Source organism: Dermacentor albipictus, chromosome 1 (assembly GCF_038994185.2).
Source record: "Dermacentor albipictus isolate Rhodes 1998 colony chromosome 1, USDA_Dalb.pri_finalv2, whole genome shotgun sequence".
NCBI lineage: Eukaryota > Metazoa > Arthropoda > Arachnida > Ixodida > Ixodidae > Dermacentor > Dermacentor albipictus.
The window spans coordinates 274,604,963-274,626,917 of record NC_091821.1 but is presented as its reverse complement, the minus strand read 5'-3'; the positions used below and the strand labels follow the sequence as shown (position 1 = coordinate 274,626,917).

The 21,955-nt window shown below is 49.8% G+C and overlaps 1 protein-coding gene across 2 annotated transcripts in view; it reads left to right on the top strand.

The window, feature by feature from the left end:
• The window catches only part of LOC135908775 (WD repeat-containing protein 11-like), a 318,419-nt gene that overhangs the window by 108,813 nt on the left and 187,651 nt on the right, over positions 1 to 21,955 (top strand). For both annotated transcript variants that reach the window (XM_065440614.1, XM_065440615.1), the window contains exon 10: positions 19,973 to 20,153. In XM_065440614.1, the coding sequence (XP_065296686.1) occupies positions 19,973 to 20,153 (181 nt within the window). The remainder of the gene's footprint in view (positions 1 to 19,972; positions 20,154 to 21,955) is intronic.

The window sequence follows — 21,955 nt, the reverse complement described above, 5'->3', positions numbered from 1 at the left end:
TTCGACAGGCCTTTTCGTTGCCGAACCAGCAGGCGGTGCCGCGACGATTAACCTACGCGGAAACTGTCTGTCGTCCACCTCCCGCCACTTCGATGCTGCTGACGCCGTCAACTACTCCGACGCAGCCATCACCGCCACCCCCGATACTCTATTTTCAACGGTCACAGCCACCACCAGCTATGCCGTATCGCCGCCAGCCGATCGCTGCGCCTCGATCTTACGGCGAACCCCTGCCGGCTACTCGCTTCGTAAGACCGATTTGTGGCGCACCGCTGACCGCCGGCCGCTATGCTTTCATTGCAGCGAAGCAGGACATGTTTACCGCACGTGCCACTACCTCGCAGCTGGGTATCCAAGGTTTCCCAACTGCAATTACCCTGTGTTTGATGCTGCACATACCTGCGACGAAAATACTACAAACTTTCGGCTGGATGGTTCAGCGACACCTCGATCGCGTTCACCTTCTCCGGCTCATTACACCCCACCGACCTGTCGTGATTTTCCTGACGCCTCTAGGGGCAAGTCTCCTAACTCGCGCCGGGGAAACTAGAGGCAGTGACCTCCAGGGGTGAGGTTGCAAACCATCTAACTTTGCAACAGCCCCCATCAGTGACGACCAACGACTCTAAAGCTCCGACGACTCCAACCACACCCCCTGTAACCGACGCTGTCAGCGCCGATCCTGTCGTTTGCATTGACGGCCACCAAGGGGCCCCGTCTCGTCGATACTGGTTCCCATTTTTCCATAATAAGTCAAAAGCTGGCCGACAGGCTGAGAAAAGTGAAGACGCCGTGGACTGGGCCCAACATCAGAACTATTGGAACATGCACAGCCAGAATAGTAATCGCCGGTGTAACCTTCGTCGCCACCCTCGTCATTCTCTTTGAGTGCTGCAAGGAACTTATATTGAGGATGGATTTCTTGAGAGAGTACGGTGCAGTGATTAATGTCCGTGACTCGTCACATTTGCTATGAGCTCAGATGACGTCGACCCCGCGGAACACCAGCGACCTCGCTTACGTATTGCTGACGACAATGTCACGCTTCCGCCACGAAGCTGTTCCCTCGTACCTGTTATCTGCGACAACTTGAACACCGGGACTGGCGTCGCCGAACACATCGACGCACTGGTATTGAGTCAAAACGTTTCCATCGCCAGGGCCGTAATTAACGTACACGACAGACGTGCTGAACTCCTGCTGACGAATTTTACCAGGGAACGTCGACACGTTAAAGGCACGGCTGTTGCTTACTTCGACAAATTTACCTCAGTACAAGACTGCCTCTTAGTGGAGCACGGGACGTCCACCGTGGCTATGCCTGCCCCTGTGGTTGACATCAGTCCCACCTTGTTGCCCATCGAACGCAACAGCCTTCTTGAGGTCATCGATGAGTTTAAGAGCTGCTTATCATCAATGTCACGAGTTAGCCAGGCGCCGCTCACTAAGCACCGTATTATCACCGAAGCCGACTCCAGACCAATTCGGCAGAATCCTTATCATGATGTAGCACCGAAAGAGTGCGAGGCAATACAAACCCAAGTGAAGACGATGCTTGAGGTTATGCGGCCATCTAAGACTCCTTGGGCATCGCCTGTCGTATTGGTGGAAAAGAAGGACGGTAGCCTGTGCTTCTGCATTGACTATCGAAAACTCAACCACATTACAAGAAAAGACGTTTATCCGCTGCCGCGTATTCACGATTCACTGGACAGGCTACGAAACGCACCTTACTTTTCGTCGATGGACTTGAAAAGTGGCTACTGGCAAATAGAAGTTGATGAGAGAGACCGTGAGAAGACCACTTTCGTGACGCCCGACAGGCTTTATGAATTTCAGGTGCTCTCCTTTGGTTTGTGTTCTGCGCCAGCAACGTTTCAACAACTAATGGACACGGTACTCTCAGGCCTCAAATGGCAAACCTGTCTGGTGTGCCTCGATGACATGATTGTTTTCTCCGTCACATTCGAGGAACACTTACGGAGACTAAAGACGGTCTCTGAAGCAATACGCTCAGCTGGTCTAACTATCAAACCTGAAAAGTGCCATTTTTGCTTTGAAGAACTTCAATTTCTCGGTCACATTGTTAGTTGTGAAGGTGTCCGACCTGATCCTGATAATATCTCTGCCGTTGCTAATTTCCCAACGCCATGAGATAAAAAGGCCGTGCGACGTTTTCTGGGCCTTTGCGCCTACTACCAATGGTTTATTGCAGAATTTTCGCGCATAGCATGGCCATTAACACATCTCACCAGAGAAGATGTCCGCTTCGTGTGGGGCGAAGACCAGCAACGGGCATTTCACGACCTACGGCAATGGCTGCAGACTCCTCCCGTGCTCGCACACTTTGATGACGATGCTGCTACGATTCTTCTTACCGACGCTAGTAATATCGGCCTTGGCGCAGTGCTTGTACAGCGACAGGACGGCACCGAAAGAATGATTGCTTACGCCACTAGGACGCTATCAAGGATGGAGGCTAACTATTCCACTACAGAAAAAGAATGCCTCGCACTGGTGTGGGCCGTCCTGAAATTTCGGCCATATTTGTATGGTCGGTGTTTCACCGTTGTCAGTGATCATCATTCACTTTGCTGGCTGGCTAAATTAAATGATCCAGCTGGTCGGCTTGCGCGCTGGAGTCTTCGACTCCAAGAGTTCGACTTCACGGTTGTCTACAAATCAGGGAAACAACACACTGACGCCGACTGCCTTTCTCGGTCTCCTGTTGAGACTGCAGTGCACGACAATGATGACGCGGCTTTTCTAGGCGTGGTAGATACTGTCACCGTTTCATGCCACCAACGCGAGGACGCAGAACTTGTTCCTCTTTTCGATTACTTGGAGGGAAAAACAAGCAGCTCGCCGAGGTTATTCGCCAGAGGGCTGCCTTCATTCTGCTTACGCCATGACGTTCTCTATCAAAAGAACTTTTCACTTAGTGGCAGCAGCTACCTACTCGTCATTCCCGCATCTCTTCGCGACGAAGTCCCTACATGCCTGTCACAACGAGCCGACCACTGGTCACTTAGGCTACACTCGGACATTGGCAAGAATTAAGCTAAAGTACTATTGGCCAAGACTTGCGTCGATCGTGAAACATTACATACACACTTGCCTGGGTTGCCAGCACCGAAAAGCCCTACCCGGCAAGCCAGCTGGACAACTGCATCCTGTTCAGATACCGCAAGCATCGTTCAAGCAAATTGGCATGGGTTTTGTAGGTCCGTTTCCACTGTCTACTGCCGGAAATAGATGGATAATCGTTGTCACAGATTACCTTACTCAATACGCTGAAACAGGTGCTATCCAACGTGGAACAACAGCCGAAGCAATGCTATTTTTCATCGAAGCCGTCGTCCTAAGGCATGGCGCTCCCGCAGTGGTCATAACAGACAGAGGAGCTGCGTTCACGGCTGCGCTTCCGGACACCGTTCTGTGATTAAGTGGTACCACTCACCGAAAGGCCACGGCTTATCATCCCCAAACCAGTGGGCTGACAGAACGTTTGAATAAGACTCTGGCAGACATGATGAGTATCTACATCGAAGTCGACCACATGAACTGGGATGAGATTTTACCATACCTTACATTTGCGTATAATACGGCGCGCCAAGAGACAACATGCGTCTCGCCTTTCAACCTCGTTTACGGCCGACAACCATGTTGGACGCAATGCTGCCACACGAGTGCGGTGACGACGAGACTGGTGCCAAGGAGTTTACGCAACGCGCAGAGGAAGCCAGGCAGCTTGCACCTTTCCGAATCCAAGAACAACAGGAATACGATGCCCGACACTACAATCTTCGGCACAGACCCGTCACATACAACGTCGGTGACCAGGTGTGGGTCTGGACTCCGATTCGTCGGCGGGGGCTGTCTGAGAAGCTCCTGCGAAGATACTTTGGCCCTGTTAGGAATGGTCGTACGGGGTGGCAACGTGCCAGCTTTCAGCCCGCTGCACGTGTTCCAAGCCCACCAGACGGGGCGCCCTTCAGAGAACTGCGGATGACCGGCAGCCACGTGGGGCGCGGTCAGCTCAGGAATGTGATCCTCGGCAGCGCCACCGGGGACGGAGCAGAGTTCCACGAAGCCCTCTGACGTCGACTCCGGACACTCGAACGTGTGAGCCTTTGTGTGTGTGGGCCGTCCTATGGGGGGTGGCTAGTTTACAATGACTGGATGAGCGTTTCCGTCCACGGGGACTTCGAACGGTGACGTCGAACGATGACATCAAACTATGACGTCGAGCGGAGAGCTTATAAGCAGCGTTTGCCGGCTGCTAGAGTGTGCTCGTCGTCAGGAGCTGAGTGCTCATCGTCATGCTCGAAATGTAGTAGTGAGCGGTGTGCTCGTAAGCTGTTTGCTGTATGTTAGCCTTGCGAGCTCCATATGGGAGTCGCGCTAGATTGCCAATGTATCTTGCTTAAAATGCTTAATAAGTAAATAAATCCTGTTCACTGAGTTCCTCTCTACGACATTCAACTCCTTCAAATGGTGGCAGCGGCTAGATAGCCCGACGACTCCTACATCTGGTTGTCAGCGGTAGGATCGTCCGACGAATCTAATAACTGGTGGCAGCGGTGGGATCAGCCTACGGCTCCTAGGTCGACCTACGACTCGGAGACAGCAACGGCAGCTGACGGACATTAACACATGGTGACCGACCGGCATCCTGATCAAGTTGGAGGCGACTTGGGTCACCACCTCTTGCAACTGACTGGATACGGCGGGGAAGGACTGGTGATATGGTGCTGCCTCAGTGGGTAAGCGTTTGGTTTTGGCTGTAAGATTTACCAGGCTTCAATTTCTCTGTGTTTTTGGATTTGATTCGCTGGGGATCTTTTACTTGTATTCTGATTTGCGTGGGTATCGCAGCAAGTATTTTGTGACAGCAGAGCCAAAGCTTAAAGTAGCGACCATGGTCCTAATGTGTTTGACGAGAGCTGACCTGTTGTGGTTGTGTGAGGAGATCGAGGTAGACGTAGAGGAGGACTTGACGGAAGCAGAAATTCGTAAGGCAATTCTAGAAAGTAATCATTCGAAATTCATAGAACAAATGTGTAACCGAATTCTAAACAAAAAACGGGAACAGGAAGCAATTAGGCAAGAACGCCAAGAGCGGGAGCAGAAACGGCAGGAGGTTGAAAAAGAAATTGCAGCAGTAAAGAAACAGATACAGGATTTGCAGCAGCTAAACGCAGGAAGTCAACAGCGGCTTGAGAAATCTGTAGGCTGGACGCAGCGAAAGTGTGAGGAAGTAGATTGCAGATTTTCGTCAAAAGCCGAGGAAAGTAGTAGTACCTGTAAGAGTAGCAGCACGTTCATAGGTGAACTCGAAGTGCTAGCAGCTAACGAAGCCTTAGTGGCAACAGAGGCCGTTAAAGGCCAGAGTGAGAGCGACGAGGTGCTGTGCCAACAGAGGACTGTAGAGACAGCTAGGCCAGCTGCGAACAAATTGGCACAGTTACCGCGTGTGTGCGTCACATCTCATGGTATCGAGGTCATTAGCGAGGTACAGGGTACTGTTGACTTGACAGACGCAAGCACCCATGTCGAGTCAGATCTGCGTGCAGAAGTAATGTGCCAGCTGGACGATGCAGTTGAGAGTAGTTCTCGGGATGGCGAGCTCCGTAGTTCACGAGAGAACAACTGCATTGTCCAGAGATCAGTGCGGCTCTCCGCCAGTCTACGTAGCCTAGAGAGGGATGATTTAATTAGGAATCATTTGGACTGTGCGCGTGAGACAGCGATCGAGACCGACGGGCTGTGTGTCGATACACAGCGTGAGCTGGGCAATGCAGTAGAGGGCAGTTCGCAAGAGTGCGAGTTGCATAACTCGAGTAAAGCCTGCTGCATTGTGCCAGAGTCGGTTGAGCTGTCCGCCAGTCGAGGCAGAGAGAATGTTGATTTAAATGAAAATCAATCAGACTGTGCAGGTAAGAGACCGATCCGGGCCAATGAGATGTGTAACGGCCAGCACGAGGCACGAGATGATGGCATGAAGGAGAAGTCAAAGAGAAAGCGCCGCAGAAAGAAGCGCCGAAAAGATAGGAATGCGGTGACTAATGTAGCGCCGCCAAAGACGGCGAGAGACCCAGAAGGGCAGGGCGCGGAAAAAAGACAGGTGCGGTCGTCACTTACGATGTTGACGCATCCTAAACATTCGAGCCACCAGTCAAAGTGGGACCGAGAAGCATGTTCTGCACGGACGCGGACAAAGGGCATGGGGCAGTTAAATTCCTCGTCGTTCCGTCGTTCTCTTCGAAGCTCAGCGTGCAGTACCAAGAAACGCAAGGTGGCAAGACGAGACCAGGTGGAGAGTAGCGACGCGGTCAATCGAGGTCATGCTGAAAGCGGGGCGCCAGGACACAAATTGGCAGGGGACTGTAACGTCTCGGGGGAGCTGATAGTGAGTCAGCCCTTTTGTTGTTCCTTGGTAGCCAGAGTAGCTTTCGAACCGCGACCACCTCGGGTACGGCTCAAAGTATGAGTCAGGCGTAAGCGTTTGGAAAGGGAGGCCAAGAGTGCTTCCGTAGAAATGAAGTGTTTTGTTTTATTTTTGAGCACTCGGATAATTTTGCGATTTAGGTTTCTTTCACTAGGTAAAAGTATGAGCTTTGTTTGTGTTTTAGTTTGAGAAGCTCCGAGAGTTGAAAGACACGTTTTTGTAAACATGTAGTATCGCGAGGTGTTCATTAAGTAGATAGGCTTTCTTTTTTGTGTAAGTAACCTGAGTGTCAAGGTTATCGATGAGAGGCCTATCGTAGCGCGCTTGTGTATTAGTTAACCTTTGTTTGTTTTATGTGTTTTTTTCTTTTATAAGGTTAAGCGCGTAGATTTTCAGTGAGTGCGTGATTTGCACTAAGCGTTCTTAGGTCGATTAGCGCGTGTCCTGTGCGGATGGAAGGAAGCAGAAGGCTTATGACTGGGTTGCTCGTGTGTGTCGAGGGCAGCCGTATTCTGACTTCTCTAGTACGCGTGCGTAGAGCTAGTTAGTAAAAGACACATTTGTTCGAAGGTTCCTTTGTGTTGCGTAAGATATGCAAGTTTGGTTGTTTAAGGAACGTGTCCTGTGTGGATTGAAGGAACAAATGTGAGTAAGCGTCGCAAGTGTGCGTTTGGAATAGGGATCACAAAGCTAGCGCGATTGTATTTACGTACCTGTGGAGTTGGCCACACGGTTCAGTGGCGACAGTACGGGAGATAAGTACGCCACTGCGATAGGGTAAGAACAGGCTGTTCGCGAAGTTAGGCTGCTTAAGTCATGTTCGGGTATTGGTGTTTGAGAGCCTGCAGTTTAGTTCTGCGTAAACCTTTGCTCTTGTGCAGCACGACGGTCGGGTTTGGTCGAACTCAGGAGAAACATGAACGCTCGCTTTGGCGGCACGAAATTTTGGGGCAAAATTTGGGATTTCCAGTTGAGTGACTTGCATGGAAATTGTAATAGGAGGCCTGGTGGGTTAGCAGCTAATTTCGGGCGTTTGAACGCTGAGCGGTATTGTGTTGCCGGGTCGACTCTTCTGTGCCAGTTGTTGTAAGATGGTTGAAGGCATTCCAAGTACGCAGGGGTTGCAGAGAGCAAAGCCGTCATCTTGCTCGCCAGCCATTCTCTTCCTGCCCAGCGGTTGCCAGCACTGGCCAGGCGAGATTTTCCGGTCCATGGAGGAGCTGTTAGGAATGGCCGTACGGGGTGGCAACGTGCCAGCTTTCAGCCCGCTGCACGTTTTCCAAGCCCACCAGACGGGGCGCCCTTCAGAGAACTGCGGATGACCGGCAGCCACAGGGCGCGGTCAGCTCAGGAATGTGGTACTTGGCAGCGCCACCGGGGTCGGAGCAGAGTTCCACGAAGCCCTCTGACGTCGGCTCCGGACACTCGAACGTGTGAGCCTTTGTGTGTGTGGGCTCGAACGTGTGAGCCTTTGTGTGTGTGGGCCGTCCCAACGTTACTAGACTAGCTTCAGTTGTAAAACTCCCCGCCCGCGCGCTTACAGCCGCTGTCACCACTTCTTTGACAGCCGCCAGAGGGCAGCGCTGTTCCATCGGGCTCCACTGCAGACGCCTCGTCACAGCCTTGAGCTCGTGCGCATGGGCAGTTTGCGCGTGTTTCACGCTCGCTGGCGCTCTTCCTTGTCCGAAATAGTGATAACATGAGAAAGCGGTATCCTCCTACAGCAATAAGATTTATCGCGCCAGTTCGTTAATACTGAAAGAAGGGTAAACTGCCTGAAAGGAAGAAACGCATACAGCGAAGCGCAGAAGCTGCGTTTCTAAAGGCCGTGTGTTTCTTCCTGTCGTCTTAACGTTTCACGCAGTTTAGGCTCATGAGCCTGAATATCTGGCCAAAGTGCGTGATTGTAGGATGATCTTCATCCCCACCGAAGCTTCTCACCACGCCAAAGAAGCACTACAAAAAAAGATGAGGTCGGTCTTTCTACACTCAAACAAAAAAAAGTGGATTTTTCATTCCGTGAAGATGCTTAATCAGCGAAGCTGAAACGTGCGGCCCCCGTGTTTATCACTAGGTTAATGCCAAGGGTTCTTTAAGGTATACCATTACATGCCTGAGCTCTACAAGTCTTGTTGCACAAGCGGTAAGCGGTATCCTCCTACAGCAATAAGATTTATCGCGCCAGTTCGTTAATACTGAAAGAAGGGTAAACTGCACGAAAGGAAGAAATGCATACAGCGAAGCGCAGAAGCTGCGTTTCTAAAGACCGTGTGTTTTTTCCTGTCGTCTTAACATTTCGCGCAGTTTAGGCTCACGAGCCTGAATATCTGGCCAAAGTGCATGATTGTAGGATGATCTTCATCCCCACCGAAGCTTCTCACCACGCCAAAGAAGCGCTACAAAAAAAGATGAGGTCGGTCTTTGTACACACAAACAAAAAAAGTGGATTTTTCATTCCGTGAAGATGCTTAATCAGCGAAGCTGAAACGTGCGGCCCCTGTGTTTATCACTAGGTTAATGCCGAGGGTTCTTTAAAGTACACCATTACATGCCTGAGCTCTACAAGTCTTATTGCACCAATTGCGATACATCCCTTAACGTATATCATTTACTCTGGCCGTGCTCGCAAGCTCACATAAACTCCGTCCGAACCAGACAAGCGCAAGTTTGAAAAAGCAATCCGGAGCGAAGAACTCGCTCCCCAACTCTGGGCCTTCCAGCAGGTCCACGACGCCACCAGGAAACTCAACCTCCCGTTTCCGTCGTGGGAGACGCCCACTCCAGGAAAGCCCAAAGCTCTCGTGGCCTGCAGACCTGAATAAAGTTGATTTCCTTCCTTCCTTCATACTCCTTTAAGCAATGGCTCATACCCCCGTAAACGCGGTCTCCCCATTATGACGACAGAAGTGAAGTGAAATTCTAAGCTGGAAAGATGAACGGCCATGCAGCCAGCCGTCGAAGACGACAACGAACGCAGGAGCAGTGGCACGAGCGCGTGCCGTGGATTTCGCAGAAAGTTCCCATTCGGCACGAGGAATCGCTCTGTTTCACGCCGAGCGAAGCGTCGCACTGCTGGGAGCTCAGGAAAAGTGATGCGCCGAACTGTCGACATCGTTCCGGTAGCGGCCTATGCAGCCAGGTACGCAGCACGCCAGCATCGTCTGCTGATACTCTTAAGAAACTCAGCGGAGGCTACAGTTCCACGGATGACATGCTTGCTGAAATTCGCTGTCAACAACGAACCACAGAATAAATACACCAACGCTGCACCGTGTACTTAGTCCGGCCCGCCCACGTAGCCGGCTAGTGAGGAAGTGAAGCCGGGCGCGACTGCACCGCCACGAAGGCGCGGGCGGGTGGCGGTTCCGCGCAACGGCGCCGAGTTTTAAATCTGAAGCTAGTCTAGTAACGTTGGGCCGTCCTGCGGGGGGCGGCTAGTTTACAATGACTGGACGAACGTTTCCGTCCACTGGGACTCCATCTACAGGGACTTCGAACGGTGACATCGAATGATGACGTCGAACTATGACGTCGAGCGGTGAGCTTATAAGCAGCGTTTGCTGGCTGCTAGAGTGTGCTCGTCATCGGGAGCTGAGTGCTCGTCGTCATGCTCGAAGTGTAGTAGTGAGCGGTGTGCTCGTAAGCTGTTTGCTGTATGTTAGTCTTGTGGGCTCCATATGGGAGTTGCGCTAGATTTCCAATGTATCTTGCTTAAAATGCTTAATAAGTAAATAAATCCTGTTCACCAAGTTCCTCTTTACGACCTTCAACTCCTTCAAATGGTGGCAGCGGCGAGATAGCCCGACAACTCCTACATCTGGTTTTCAGCGGTAGGATCGTCCGACGAATCTAATAGCCCGTATACAGTTCTGCACCGCATCAGCGATGTGAATTATGAAGTGGTCCCCCACAGCCATAACTGCTCCAAACGCCGGCGGCATTTGCCCGAGGTTGTGCACATGCTTCGTATGAAGCCATACTTTTCCTCATGACCTCAACTTTGCACCGTCTGTGCACAGCCTTAGGATGTTGGTGCATCAGGACGATGCCTTTTTTTCAAAGGAGGGGCAAATGCCACATCCTCTATGGTCACCACGGGTACGTGCCAGGCGATGAAAACGACGCTGAAGTAGCGCGCGAGTAGAAAAAACAGAGACGACAACAACGTCGCGTTGACTGCGCTGATAAAGTGCTTTTACACGTCCTCGACACCGACTTTGCCGTCTCCTACTAGGCTGTGACAATATGAGATGCTTCACACAAATTGTGGTGCGAATGGTTTACTTTAGCTGTACCCTACGTGTCTACAAAATTTGACTGAAGCATTTCAGGGGCCCTTTAAGAGCATCACATTTGGCATATTTGACGAAAAGTACATGCGCAGTAGAAAGGCTAGGGTGACTAAAAGTTTAAGGTGTCAAAACCAGCTGTGCCAACTGTGGGCTCACAGTACGTCTCCGCGCACGGCGTCGCCAAGTGGCCCCCGAGAAGTGGAGCCTCACGACGCGGCACGACGGCGCACGGTGATAGACCCACCGCAGGTTCGAGCACCGAGCCGAAAGACCTGACCGGCTCTGGCCGTACGCATGGGCGCTCTCCCAGGAACACACGGCGTACAGGACAGTTAAGGTGTTTATTGATCACAAATGGCCAACATGTACCAGACCGCATCCAAACACACGGAGTACACTCGGCGCCCGCATTTCCCGATGGCGAGGAAGGCGGGTTACACGCCGCGTCGAACAATGGTTTACGCGCGCGGGCCGAAATGCGTTCGCAAACGCTACCTAGCGCTTCCCGTCACCGACAATGGTCTGCGACGGTTCGGACACGCAAAATGTAATGCACTGAGCACCTGCGACTACCGCAAGGGCGGAACGCAAAGCCACTCAGCAAGTCACACTTACGCAAGCTGACAAAGCACGTGAACATCCCCAGGCCGGGGCGTTGGGGACACAAATAGCTGGTCGCTCAAGTACCTTGCAGCTTGCCTCTCGTGACCAGCGCTCGTCCCTGTCGCAGCACGACTCCCCCGCGCACGGCGATCGTCCCCAGTTGGGGCTTCTTCCCTACGTCACGCCCCACGACCCAATCGCAGGGACGCAGCCGCGGCGCCCGGGAAAAACGGCGCGCAGTCGAGGGGCGGGCATTTGGGAGAGGTTTTCCTCGCAATGGTGAATAAGTCCGGAGCCTTAGGCACAGCAACGACTGCGCCCCGGTAGACCGAAGGAACTCCCACATCCCTCTCCCCTTAAATGTCCCTACCAGCTGAGAAATAAGCCGGCGGCGTGTAACACAAAGGAAAAGTCCCCTGTATCAGCCAGCATTAGATATTGCAAGGACGGCTAACCACCTGCCTCCGTTCCAGCCCTTAAACACATATTAAAGAAATGAGAACGATATAATCAGGGCAGATACACTAATAGCATAGATATTTAACACGAACAGCAAACCCAGTGAAAATCGCGTACAACCATATAACTCAAAGGGAAAACTGTACAACACACTGCTCCAGAATACCCCCAGAATACCCCCAGAATAAACGTACTGTCTGCTACACGAACACAGAAACATACACACACACGCACAGAGACACACACTCACAAATAAACATAAACAAAAAGTGAAAGAACCCCACCTACAAAATAAAACGGCAAGACGTCCCCGGAGCCTCAGCGCTCAGTTCCGAACGTCTCATTCCAAGCCCATCACGGGCACTTGGTCAGCGGCCACCATGTTCAGATTTGTTTGTTTCGGCGGAATAACCCGTCGCTCTCTGTGGGCCGCCTCTTCACCGTCTGGAGCTCCCTGCCGAACGAGCGCTGCGAATCCGGGGTCCCCCCGCATCCTCTGCCGGCACAATTGGGCCAGCTCGCCGTCTGTCAGCGCCGTCGCCGCGCCAAAAGGCACCGGGGGATCTCCCGCCGCACTCTTCCCCCTCTCCTCCGGGTGCATCCGGCCGGTGTAGTGGCTATGGTGAATAACAAGGGTCCCGCACTTCCCGCAGGTAGCAGCGCCAGCAGGGAGGGGCAAGCGGGCGCCGTCCGCGGCTGCGTCCGTTAGAGTGAGCGTGTGCCCCTTAAAAGGATAGGGCATGGGGTGCTGGCACCTCTCCACTCTGCGCTGCGCGGGCCATGCCTTCACCGACACGTACCAGAGGGGTGCCGATACACCCTCCTGGCACGTCCAGGTGGCCACACTCCGTGTTTTCGGACTGGTCTCCGTAGCTGTGGCAGGCGGGACAGTCGTTGGAGCAAGGAGTATCCTTGCGGCTGGAGCGCCTGGCTGTGCAACCCAGCGCCGGCGTCGGCTGCGGCGGCGGCTCGAAGGGGCGACAAGGGCAGACGGCTTGTCCATCTTGAGTGCAAGTGCACTGCAACTCCAAGCTACCGACGAAGGCGACTGTCGAGAGAGAATGACTGCGGGAAGACAGTTCCGGGCACCGGCAGCAGCAGTGCCAGCAGGAGTAGTAAATGCTGACACCAATCGTTTCCAAGAAGAAGCGAGCAGAGATGGGGGGGCACAGGATGGAGGGTCGCGAAGCCAGCTGGACGTGGTTTTCGTCCCCTTTTGCACGCGCACCCGTGACACGTGCCCTTAGGGCTTGCAACGGATTCGGGCGCAAGCAACACAAATGTCTGAGGCGTCCAATGTCTCAAACCTCCCCCTCATCTGACGCTCCCGTGGTCGTACGCCCCCGCTTTCCGAACACTTATGCGGCGAGTCCCAAAGACGAGACAACAAAAGAATGAGTGCACCAAGCGCCCCTCTACAGCTACGTACAATGACGATGCGGGGTAAGAAGCGGGGCACTTTGAAAACAAGGCTATGCACACGAGGAAGACTAAACCTATTATTCAAACAAGAAGAAATACAAGCACTGAACAAACGGGCAAACTTTTTGACATCTAGTTAGGGCAGGCTGGAACCATGGCGCGCTGGCCTCTATGCGGGAAATCCCGAGAGAAAAGCACTCGCTCGCAGAGGCAGAAAGCAAGAGTAACGCGTTTCTTTTACCAGAAAGGTCTGGCAACGCGAGGGCGAATTCACAATGGTGGTCGTCGCCTGTGGGGGTATCGATGCGACAACCGAAAGCGGTCGGAAACACCGGACCTGCTCTGTTCCCCGGAACACCCAAGATCGCTGGGCTCCGGCTCGACTGGCCTGCAATGGTAGGCTTTCAAGTCGGCAATGTGAACGCGGCCCCTGGTTCTTCCCGTCTGAGGATCCGTCAGCTCATACACAAGTGGCGAAAGTCGTTTCTCCACTCGGTAAGGCCCCAGCCATTTAGGAGCCAACGCTACGGAAAACCCTTTGCTGGCGTCACTAAGAGCGTGGTTGCGTTTAAGCACCAAGTCACCGACCTGAAAGCAGACGTCGCGATGACTCTTGTCATACTGAGCCTTCTGCTGGGCTCGGGCGGCTCCCAAGCTGTCCCTTGCTCTAGAGAAAGCGCGGGCAAGCCGGGAGCGAAGCTGCGCTGCGTACGAGGAAAGGTCCCCTGGCGCATTCTCAACCCCTGCTCGGCGCTGCATAACAATGGTTAGCGGATTCGCCAGTTCACGGCCAAAAATGAGGAAAACGGGGGAGAAACTTGTTGAGCGGTTTTGCGCCGTCCGGATGGTGAACGCGAGTTCATTCACGTGGTCTGCCCAATCCTTCTGGCTCCTGGCAAAGGTCGTGAGCATCGACTTCACAGTACGATTAAAGCGTTCCGTGAGGTTGGCCTGGGGGTGGTAGGGCGATGTGAGGCGATGCTCGATCTGAAGGGATGTACACGTCTCACGAAACACCCGAGAAGTGAAGTAAGACGCATTGTAAGTAATCAAACGCTCCGGAAATATAAAGCGTGTGAAAACTTCCATTAGCTTATCCAACACTGCCCGAGCCGTCACCTTGCGGAGCGGAAATAGCTCCACCCACTTTGTAAAGTGATCGACCACTACCAAAAGATGCTGAAAGCCCTGCTTACTCCTTGGAAAAGGCCCAATTAAGTCGCAGGCAGCAAACTGCCAAGGCCGCTGACTGTCAATCGGCTTCATTAAACCCGGCGGACGGCCACCGCAAGATTTCACCGTCTGACAGACGTGACAAGTCCGGCAATAACGTAAAACGTCGCACTTCATACCGGGCCAGGTGACAGTGTGGCTGAGTCTTGCAAAGACCTTAGAGCCACTGAGGTGTCCAGCCAGCGGTTCATCATGAGCGTAGTGCAAAAGTGCGCGCCTCAGACTTTTCGGTATCACCACCTTAAACGGGTTAATAGATTCGTCCTCGGTAGCGATATATCTAAGCACGAGTCCATCGTGGTCCAGCAGGTAGGAATCTTCGGAAGTACCAGCAATAAAAGCTGGCCCGGGTACTTCTGCGCTCGTTGCACAACCAGCAACGTTATGGCGCTCCGTTTCCGCTACTCTACCAGAAATTTCCTTGCAAACTGAATCCTCCTGCTGAGCCTTTAGGAGCTCTTCTCGGCTGAAAATAATCGCGGTCCCTCCAGAGTGAGAGCCGGTTCTATTACTTCCTTTTGGAGATACTGCAAAGGCCTCGTTCTCCGGTGTCGTGGTACGCGGCTAACTCCTTCTGCACCCGTGCGAGAACATCATGCGCGGTGAACATCGTGTTCATTAAAGGCATAGTCATGAACAGTTAAGTTACCACCAGTGCCAGGCGATCTATTCACAACGCTCCCCTTTGGCTCATTTACAGCTATTTCCCCCACTGATGGAGAACTCTTGTCACCGCCCGGCTGTACAACGCCGAAAACCTCTTTTACCGCAGTCTCCTCTATAGGTGGGGACCCGAAGACGGCCTCCCTCTCTTCCTCGGCCACTTCACCGCTCGCACAGGCGGGCGTGTCGGCAACTTTCGTCTTTCGCCACTCGCCTCCGGCATCAGCCGGGTGGGGAAGCGGCGCACGCGAAAGCGCGTCTGCAACGACGTTCGTGATCCCCTTTCGGTACTGCACCGAAATGTCGTAGTGCTGTATTAGAAGTGCCCAACGTGCCAGCCGACCCGCAGGTTCGCGAAGCCTCATGAGCCAGCTGAGCGCGCTGTGATCCGTCTGCACGACGAATTTCGTGCCGTCTAAATAGACGTCAAATCTCCTCAGTGCAAACACAATCGCTAAGCACTCTTTTTCCGTCACGGAGTAGTTCTCCGCAGGGAGCAAGGAACTCCCACGCAACCTAACTGGGATTCCCATCACATTTGCGTTGCCATCAGAGAAACTGTTGCTGCCTGTAGTGTCTAGTTGCACATGCAAGGGCAAAGTTATATTCTCATTATGCAATGCTTTCTTGTGTGCATGCTTTTGGTCAGTACAAGTATTTTATTAATGTTAACACTCAATAACAGTACTTATTGTACACTCAACAGCCACCAATCACGCAATCAATGCGAACCTTACATCACTTGTCAGCCAGCTGTGCATATTGCAAGCATTCTTCCATAAAGCTTTGTTTATTTAGACCATAGTACAAATTTTTGTGTTCCAAGAAGGTGGAAGGTTCACTACATCTGCCTTTTTCTAATTTACTGCTGTTTTTAACACACATCCTCACAGCAGTTGTCTTTAGGGCGACTGATTTTCTGCAGGCGGCACTCACCAATATTTATATGTCAGTGGGACTCACTGCTCTGAAATAGTGTGTGCTAATCTGTGGCACCTATTACCACAACACTTGCTGATGCACACTCAACATTTACAGGTGTTAATTGCGAGCAAGCTTTCCCTTTTATGCCTTAATTCTTTTTTTTTTTTAGATCAGATAATGGCACCTTTAAAGTTATAGCAATTTAGTCATCCAATCACTTAATTAATGCGCTCAAAGCCGTATAGAACGTGATATCACCCATTGTTTCACACAAGGCTGTGTGCCCCTGAGCACACAGCCTGATTTTCAAGATATAATTACACCAGTGAATTACTGGTAGAGGTTGCTGTGCATTCGTGCAGGGCTTTGGCCTCCTGATCTTCAGCTTCTTTTCATCTCAGATAGCTTTCTTTCTGTGCCACATGTTTTTCACACACTGGAATTTCCCAGCAGACATTTGTTGACCTTTGGGATGGCCAGCTCTCAATTCACACATTGCTCTTAGCACACTGGTGCATGGATGAGGAACACTTTATCAGCACACATGTAGCATGAATCACAGGAGCAAAACACTATTGCCAAATTTAGTCTACGAAGCTGCCTTCATGTTATAAGCACACTACTCCTTCAGAGCTAATTCTAAATGCATTGAAATGATGGCCTTTGCTTACAGTTTTAGAATAATATTTTATGAAAGAGCAAACAAAACATGCACGCATGGAGAGTTGGAAACCTACTACAAGAGTTGTCCAAAAAGTTATCAGCTTCAACCAGAAGGAAGTTGCTGTTGTTTTTAGCCATATGTTACTTTTAAATGAGGTCCCTTCAGTTGACCAAACACTTGGCGCTGCAATTTATCAGTCCACAACTTTTTCCATGGTAGATGTGCATTTCAAAAGTTATGTGGCAGAAGAAGTCACAGTTCTGCCTGAAAGGCAAAGTGTCATTTGTGATGTCAAATTAGTGGACAATTATACGAAGTAAGGATAGTAGTTTTATCAGCCGTATAAACTTGTAAACATAGGCATACTAACTAAATTAACAAGCATGGTGTTACGCTTGTACAAGCAAACATAAACATATGTTTGGCTGCAGAAACTTGCTGTCAGAATGCTACAGTGAGGAAGTGCGGCAGCAGTGAGCAACTCTACCTTCGTGCTGCTGCTCGCATCAATGTGAACTAAGCAGTGAAAACATGCTAGCACAGTCCGGACTGTACCCATCGCAGATGGCTTGCAAGACATAGTGGCCCGGCCCGGCGCACCCGGCTGCTTGGACCACCCAGAGTAAAATGTGCCCCCCCCCCCCCCTTCCCTACTCTCCCCCCAAAGCATGTGCTCGCACATACAGCATACCATGCACGGCGACAATTTTATTGCCTTTGGACTTTATACAGAACCTCACGGCAACAGCGACACCAACGGCAGAAATGTGCTTGGAATGTCCAGATAATTGCTATCTCAATAAAGTTGCGTATGTGAGATGTACACATTGATTTCGGTGGGCATCAGTAGGTGACGACGCATGCAATTAAAGTGAGCTGGAGGATGTAAAATCACGTGTAGTTATTGAATTTTGTAGGAATTGCATTCATCCATATCGTTGCCGTGACACAGCACAGTGTGTTTTTAGCAGAAGGGAGCTCTCTGGTGGCGACTGCCATCCATTCCTGTGGCTTTTCTTTGCTTCAATGCCTGGTGTACTTGCAAGATCATACCCCATCAGACTTTCACCTTTTCTTTAAAATGAAGGAGGAACTCTCTGGAGTTCAACTTACTCCTCCCTTTCCTTTCCTTTCTTTTTTTTTCTGCAATGATCCTAGCACACTGTGCACAAACATTTTCTGTGTTGAGCTGAAGACTTATGGGACAACCCTCATATATCAAGAAAAGGGGGCATGTCTGTGTTAGCAACACCACCATACATATCTCTTTAGCTGCAATATATCTATCATGAAGGATGAGCTGCCGCTTTGATAAATTCTGTGAACATGCCCCTGTGTATCCACCAGTGCACGTACCGGTAAACTTCAATTGCAGGTATATATTGTTACACTGAGCTTCAATGAACCAGCTGTTAGTCTGCAGAAACACTCTTTTGTGTTCCAGGAGTGGTGCTAAGATATTTATGTTGAGCAGGCAGAACATGATACTCCATTTTCTTTCAGGGTGCATAAGGGAACTCCATTTATTTATTTATTTATTTATTCATTCATTCATTTATTTATTCGTTTGTTTTTATTTATTTATTTATTTATTTATTTATTTATTTATTTATTTATTTATTTATTTATTTATTTATTTATTAGCTCTCTATTCCACATAGGGCATTACAGAGAAGAGTGGGATTCGGTACAAAACATAGTGATCGCACTTTTGAATGATAATGCATCTAGGTTGCTGGCAGTGGAGGTGGGGAAATTGTTCCAGGTGGTCACTGTTCTTGATATGAAGAAATGCATGCAGATTTTATGTGAACTGGTGGCGTGAACGTTGAAGTTGTGGTCAGTGCAGTCTGAAATGTAATGAGAAGCAGCGAGCAATGTGTACTTAAGGTGATAATGGGTGTAATGTATCTTGTGAAATAAGACGAGTCATGCTATTTTTCTTCATACTGCCAGGTCATGGAAGTGAAGATGAGTTTTCATCACAGGTACACTAGCGTTGCAAGTGTAAATAGTTAGGTTGAAACAAGTGGCTCAGTTCTGGATAGCTTCAAGAGAGGAGGCAAGCAAGGCAGAGTGAGGGTGCCAAATACAAGCTGCATATTCAAGTTTGGACCTGACACTTGTTTTGTAAAAGCTGTAGCTTTAAGGAAACAGGTGCTAGCGAAAAGTTTTGGCGCAGGAAACCTATCTTGCATAGCATTGTTAGCCACAAAAGTGTGTATTTGCCATGCCAAGGTGTAGGAGATATCAACGCCAAGGTATCTATATGAACTAACAGGCAGGAGTGTTACTGTTAAGACGTACTCTCATTACATTTATTCACGTTTAGTTTCATTGGCCATTCAGGACACCATGCTTGGACGTAGTTAAGGTCAGCTTGGTGCAGCATTGTGTCACCTGATTTATTTATCTTTCAGTATATCATGCAATCATCAGCAAAAAGTCTAATTTGTCAAGAAACATGGTTAGGAAGATTCTCTTGTGTTGTCTTCTTCCCGGCTTCCTACAGTTAACATACAATAATTAACACCATCGCTGATTTTTATGCTTGTTTATTTAAACTTTTTTGTTGCTGGAATAGCTCAGGACATGGCACATTAAAACCAGCAAACTCTGTAGAAGAGCATGCTACTGCAGAAGCTTAGTGGCTATGGCATTGCGCTGCTGAGCTCACGCTGCTTCACACTCTTCACACTTCTAGCCACCCTTTAAGCTTTTGGCTGTAGCCAGAAACTTTTCCTTTGTTCTCTTTCTTGCTGTGTTCTGTGCATAAATTGTGGTACGTTGTTACATTGCAGATTGTTGCACTTTCCAAAAAGCACAACAAACAGATCTCGCTCAAAAAGTGCTCGCCTCTTTCTGATGAAATAGCAAACAGAAACAGGATTTGGCATGTTTGCTAGAGTGGGCTGTACAATGCCTTGCAAATGTGTAGATATTTAAATGTGTTGAATTTCAATTCACATGTAATTCAATACCACAAGCAGGTAGGTGGTAGTGTTACATTAGCTGTCTAGCTAGTTATTGTGGAGTAGACTGTACTTGACGTGGCCTTTTGTCCTGATAATTTTTGTATATGCAGCTGGCAGTTATTGCATCAGGTGCAACACAATGTTGTGACCACATGCATGTATGTTGTGTGTAAGTTTGTTTGCACATGTTTATGAGTACGTTTGTGTGCATATGTGTGCATTGCACATAGTGTTTTTATTTACATAGTGCTTGCATGCTCTGCTAAAAAAGAAACACGACTTGCAGGTTTCAGTAGTTGAGCAGACTGCAAAATTGACCTCAATGATGAAAGGCAGCAACACTGGCACCTTGCGCCTTTTAACTACTGGACTCCTAGAGGCCCTGGCTCCTGGACCGCACCTGAGTCGTATGTGCCCACCAGTGACATTTGGCAACTGGAGCACCTACAGGCCCTTGCTGGCTGTTGGTATGCAATGTTGGTTTGAATGTTTTAGTTTGTATTTTATATTATCCTGTAATGTTGAAAAAGAAGTGTACCCTGATGGGTCAGAGTGTTCGTGACATGGTTGGCGCAGTGTAGCGCTTTGCACGGATTCGTGCTAAGCAGACCCAATAAATTTTAGCTGTTAAACATGTGCATTGCATTGTTTTTAATCATTGTGTGATGAAAAGCAGTACAGTAAAAGCTCGTTAATTCGAACCGCAAGGGGAAGCCGCTTCAGTTCGAATTAACGAAAGTTCGAACTAACGAAAGTGAAGGAGAGCAACAGTACACTGCGATTTGGAAGCAGTAGGGCATGTCAGAAATTTGGCGTGTCAGAAAGTGATGGCGTGTGCCGCGGGCACACGCCATTTTCAAGTCGAAGCTCTGGGTCCGACTGTGCCATACCACCGATGTCCACCGAAACGAACGTTAGCCGAGGCTTAACACTATCACAATGATTCGCGACGGCCGATACCTCCTAAGCTGAAAACAGAGGCGCACAACCGATGAAGACTGCCGAGACAAAGACGCTGAACATGTGAAGGTGGCGAAGGCCCTGATTCATTGGTTCTTGATTGCAAGCGCAGCTGCGATGTACTTGATTCGCTGTGTTTTGGCGCTTGCCGTGCCATCTCCGTACAACATTAGCAGCTGTACAAGATTTGCAAAGCCTCCGAGATTCGCAACGGGCAAGAAGTCTTGGACTTTACGTAGAACGGAGAGGCGGCAGCCGCCACTGCCTTCTGGCTGACCCCGCGTCGGTTAGATTTTTTTCCGATTTTGCCTTCTCTCGCCGTTCTCTCCGTTTCGGAGGCAATACAGCCTTGTGTGTAGGCAGTAGGCGCTTTTCTCTGGCCGTGTGCCAGGTGAGCGTAGTTCGAATTATCCGTGAGGGAACCTTCTCGCGTTCGAATTAATGGACTTTTTTATACATAGACTTCTGCGGAGCTTGGCCGGACCAAATCGTACAGTTCGAATTATCCATAAATTCGAATTATTGAAGTTCGAATTAACAAGCTTTCACTGTAGCATCAGCTCTACTCGCTCCGCGAAATAGCAACAAGTTACAAATGTTGGTACTAGTTGCACATGCAGGCAAATTGCAATGCTCTTAGCATAATCAGAACTAGAGTACTTCCTAAAGTCGTGGTGAAGTTAATGTTGTTTAATATATTTGTTTATGTGTACTGTAGTCTCAAATAAAAGAAAATGCAAAAGAAAGAAGGTATTGATAGGCTTAGGAAAGTGGTGGAGCACTTTGGCATTGGGGTACTTTTTTTCCCCAAGTACTAGGTACAAGGGATCTGTTCAGCTGTTAACAAACATGTACAGGCACATACATCAAGGAAAGGATGCCAGATGAAACATGTTAAGTTTGTTGCTTTCAAGCGTGGCATAGTGTGTAAGATACCATTGACATGTGGCAGAGATACAGTACCAGCCAAGTTGCCTGTATGCCTGTATTTGTTACGATGGCCCCCTTGTTCTTTTTTGGTCTAGCATTGCTGCACATATAGATGCCAGCCATTGTTTGAAAGAACCACTGTGCTCTATCAACATTGTGACTCGACCACTAAAGAGATCGCTGAAGCATACTTCATACATTATAGGTCCAATACATGTCAGCCAGGCTTGTTGCTGAAAGTAGAGATTGATTTAATTTACGGTCCACGATAATGTTTTTTCACTTAAAGCTTTTTCGCCTGTTTTATAGTACATACTTAAGCTTTGTGTTTTTGCAATAAACCTCAGTTGCAGTGTAGCGCTTTCTGTGCCTCCCTTTT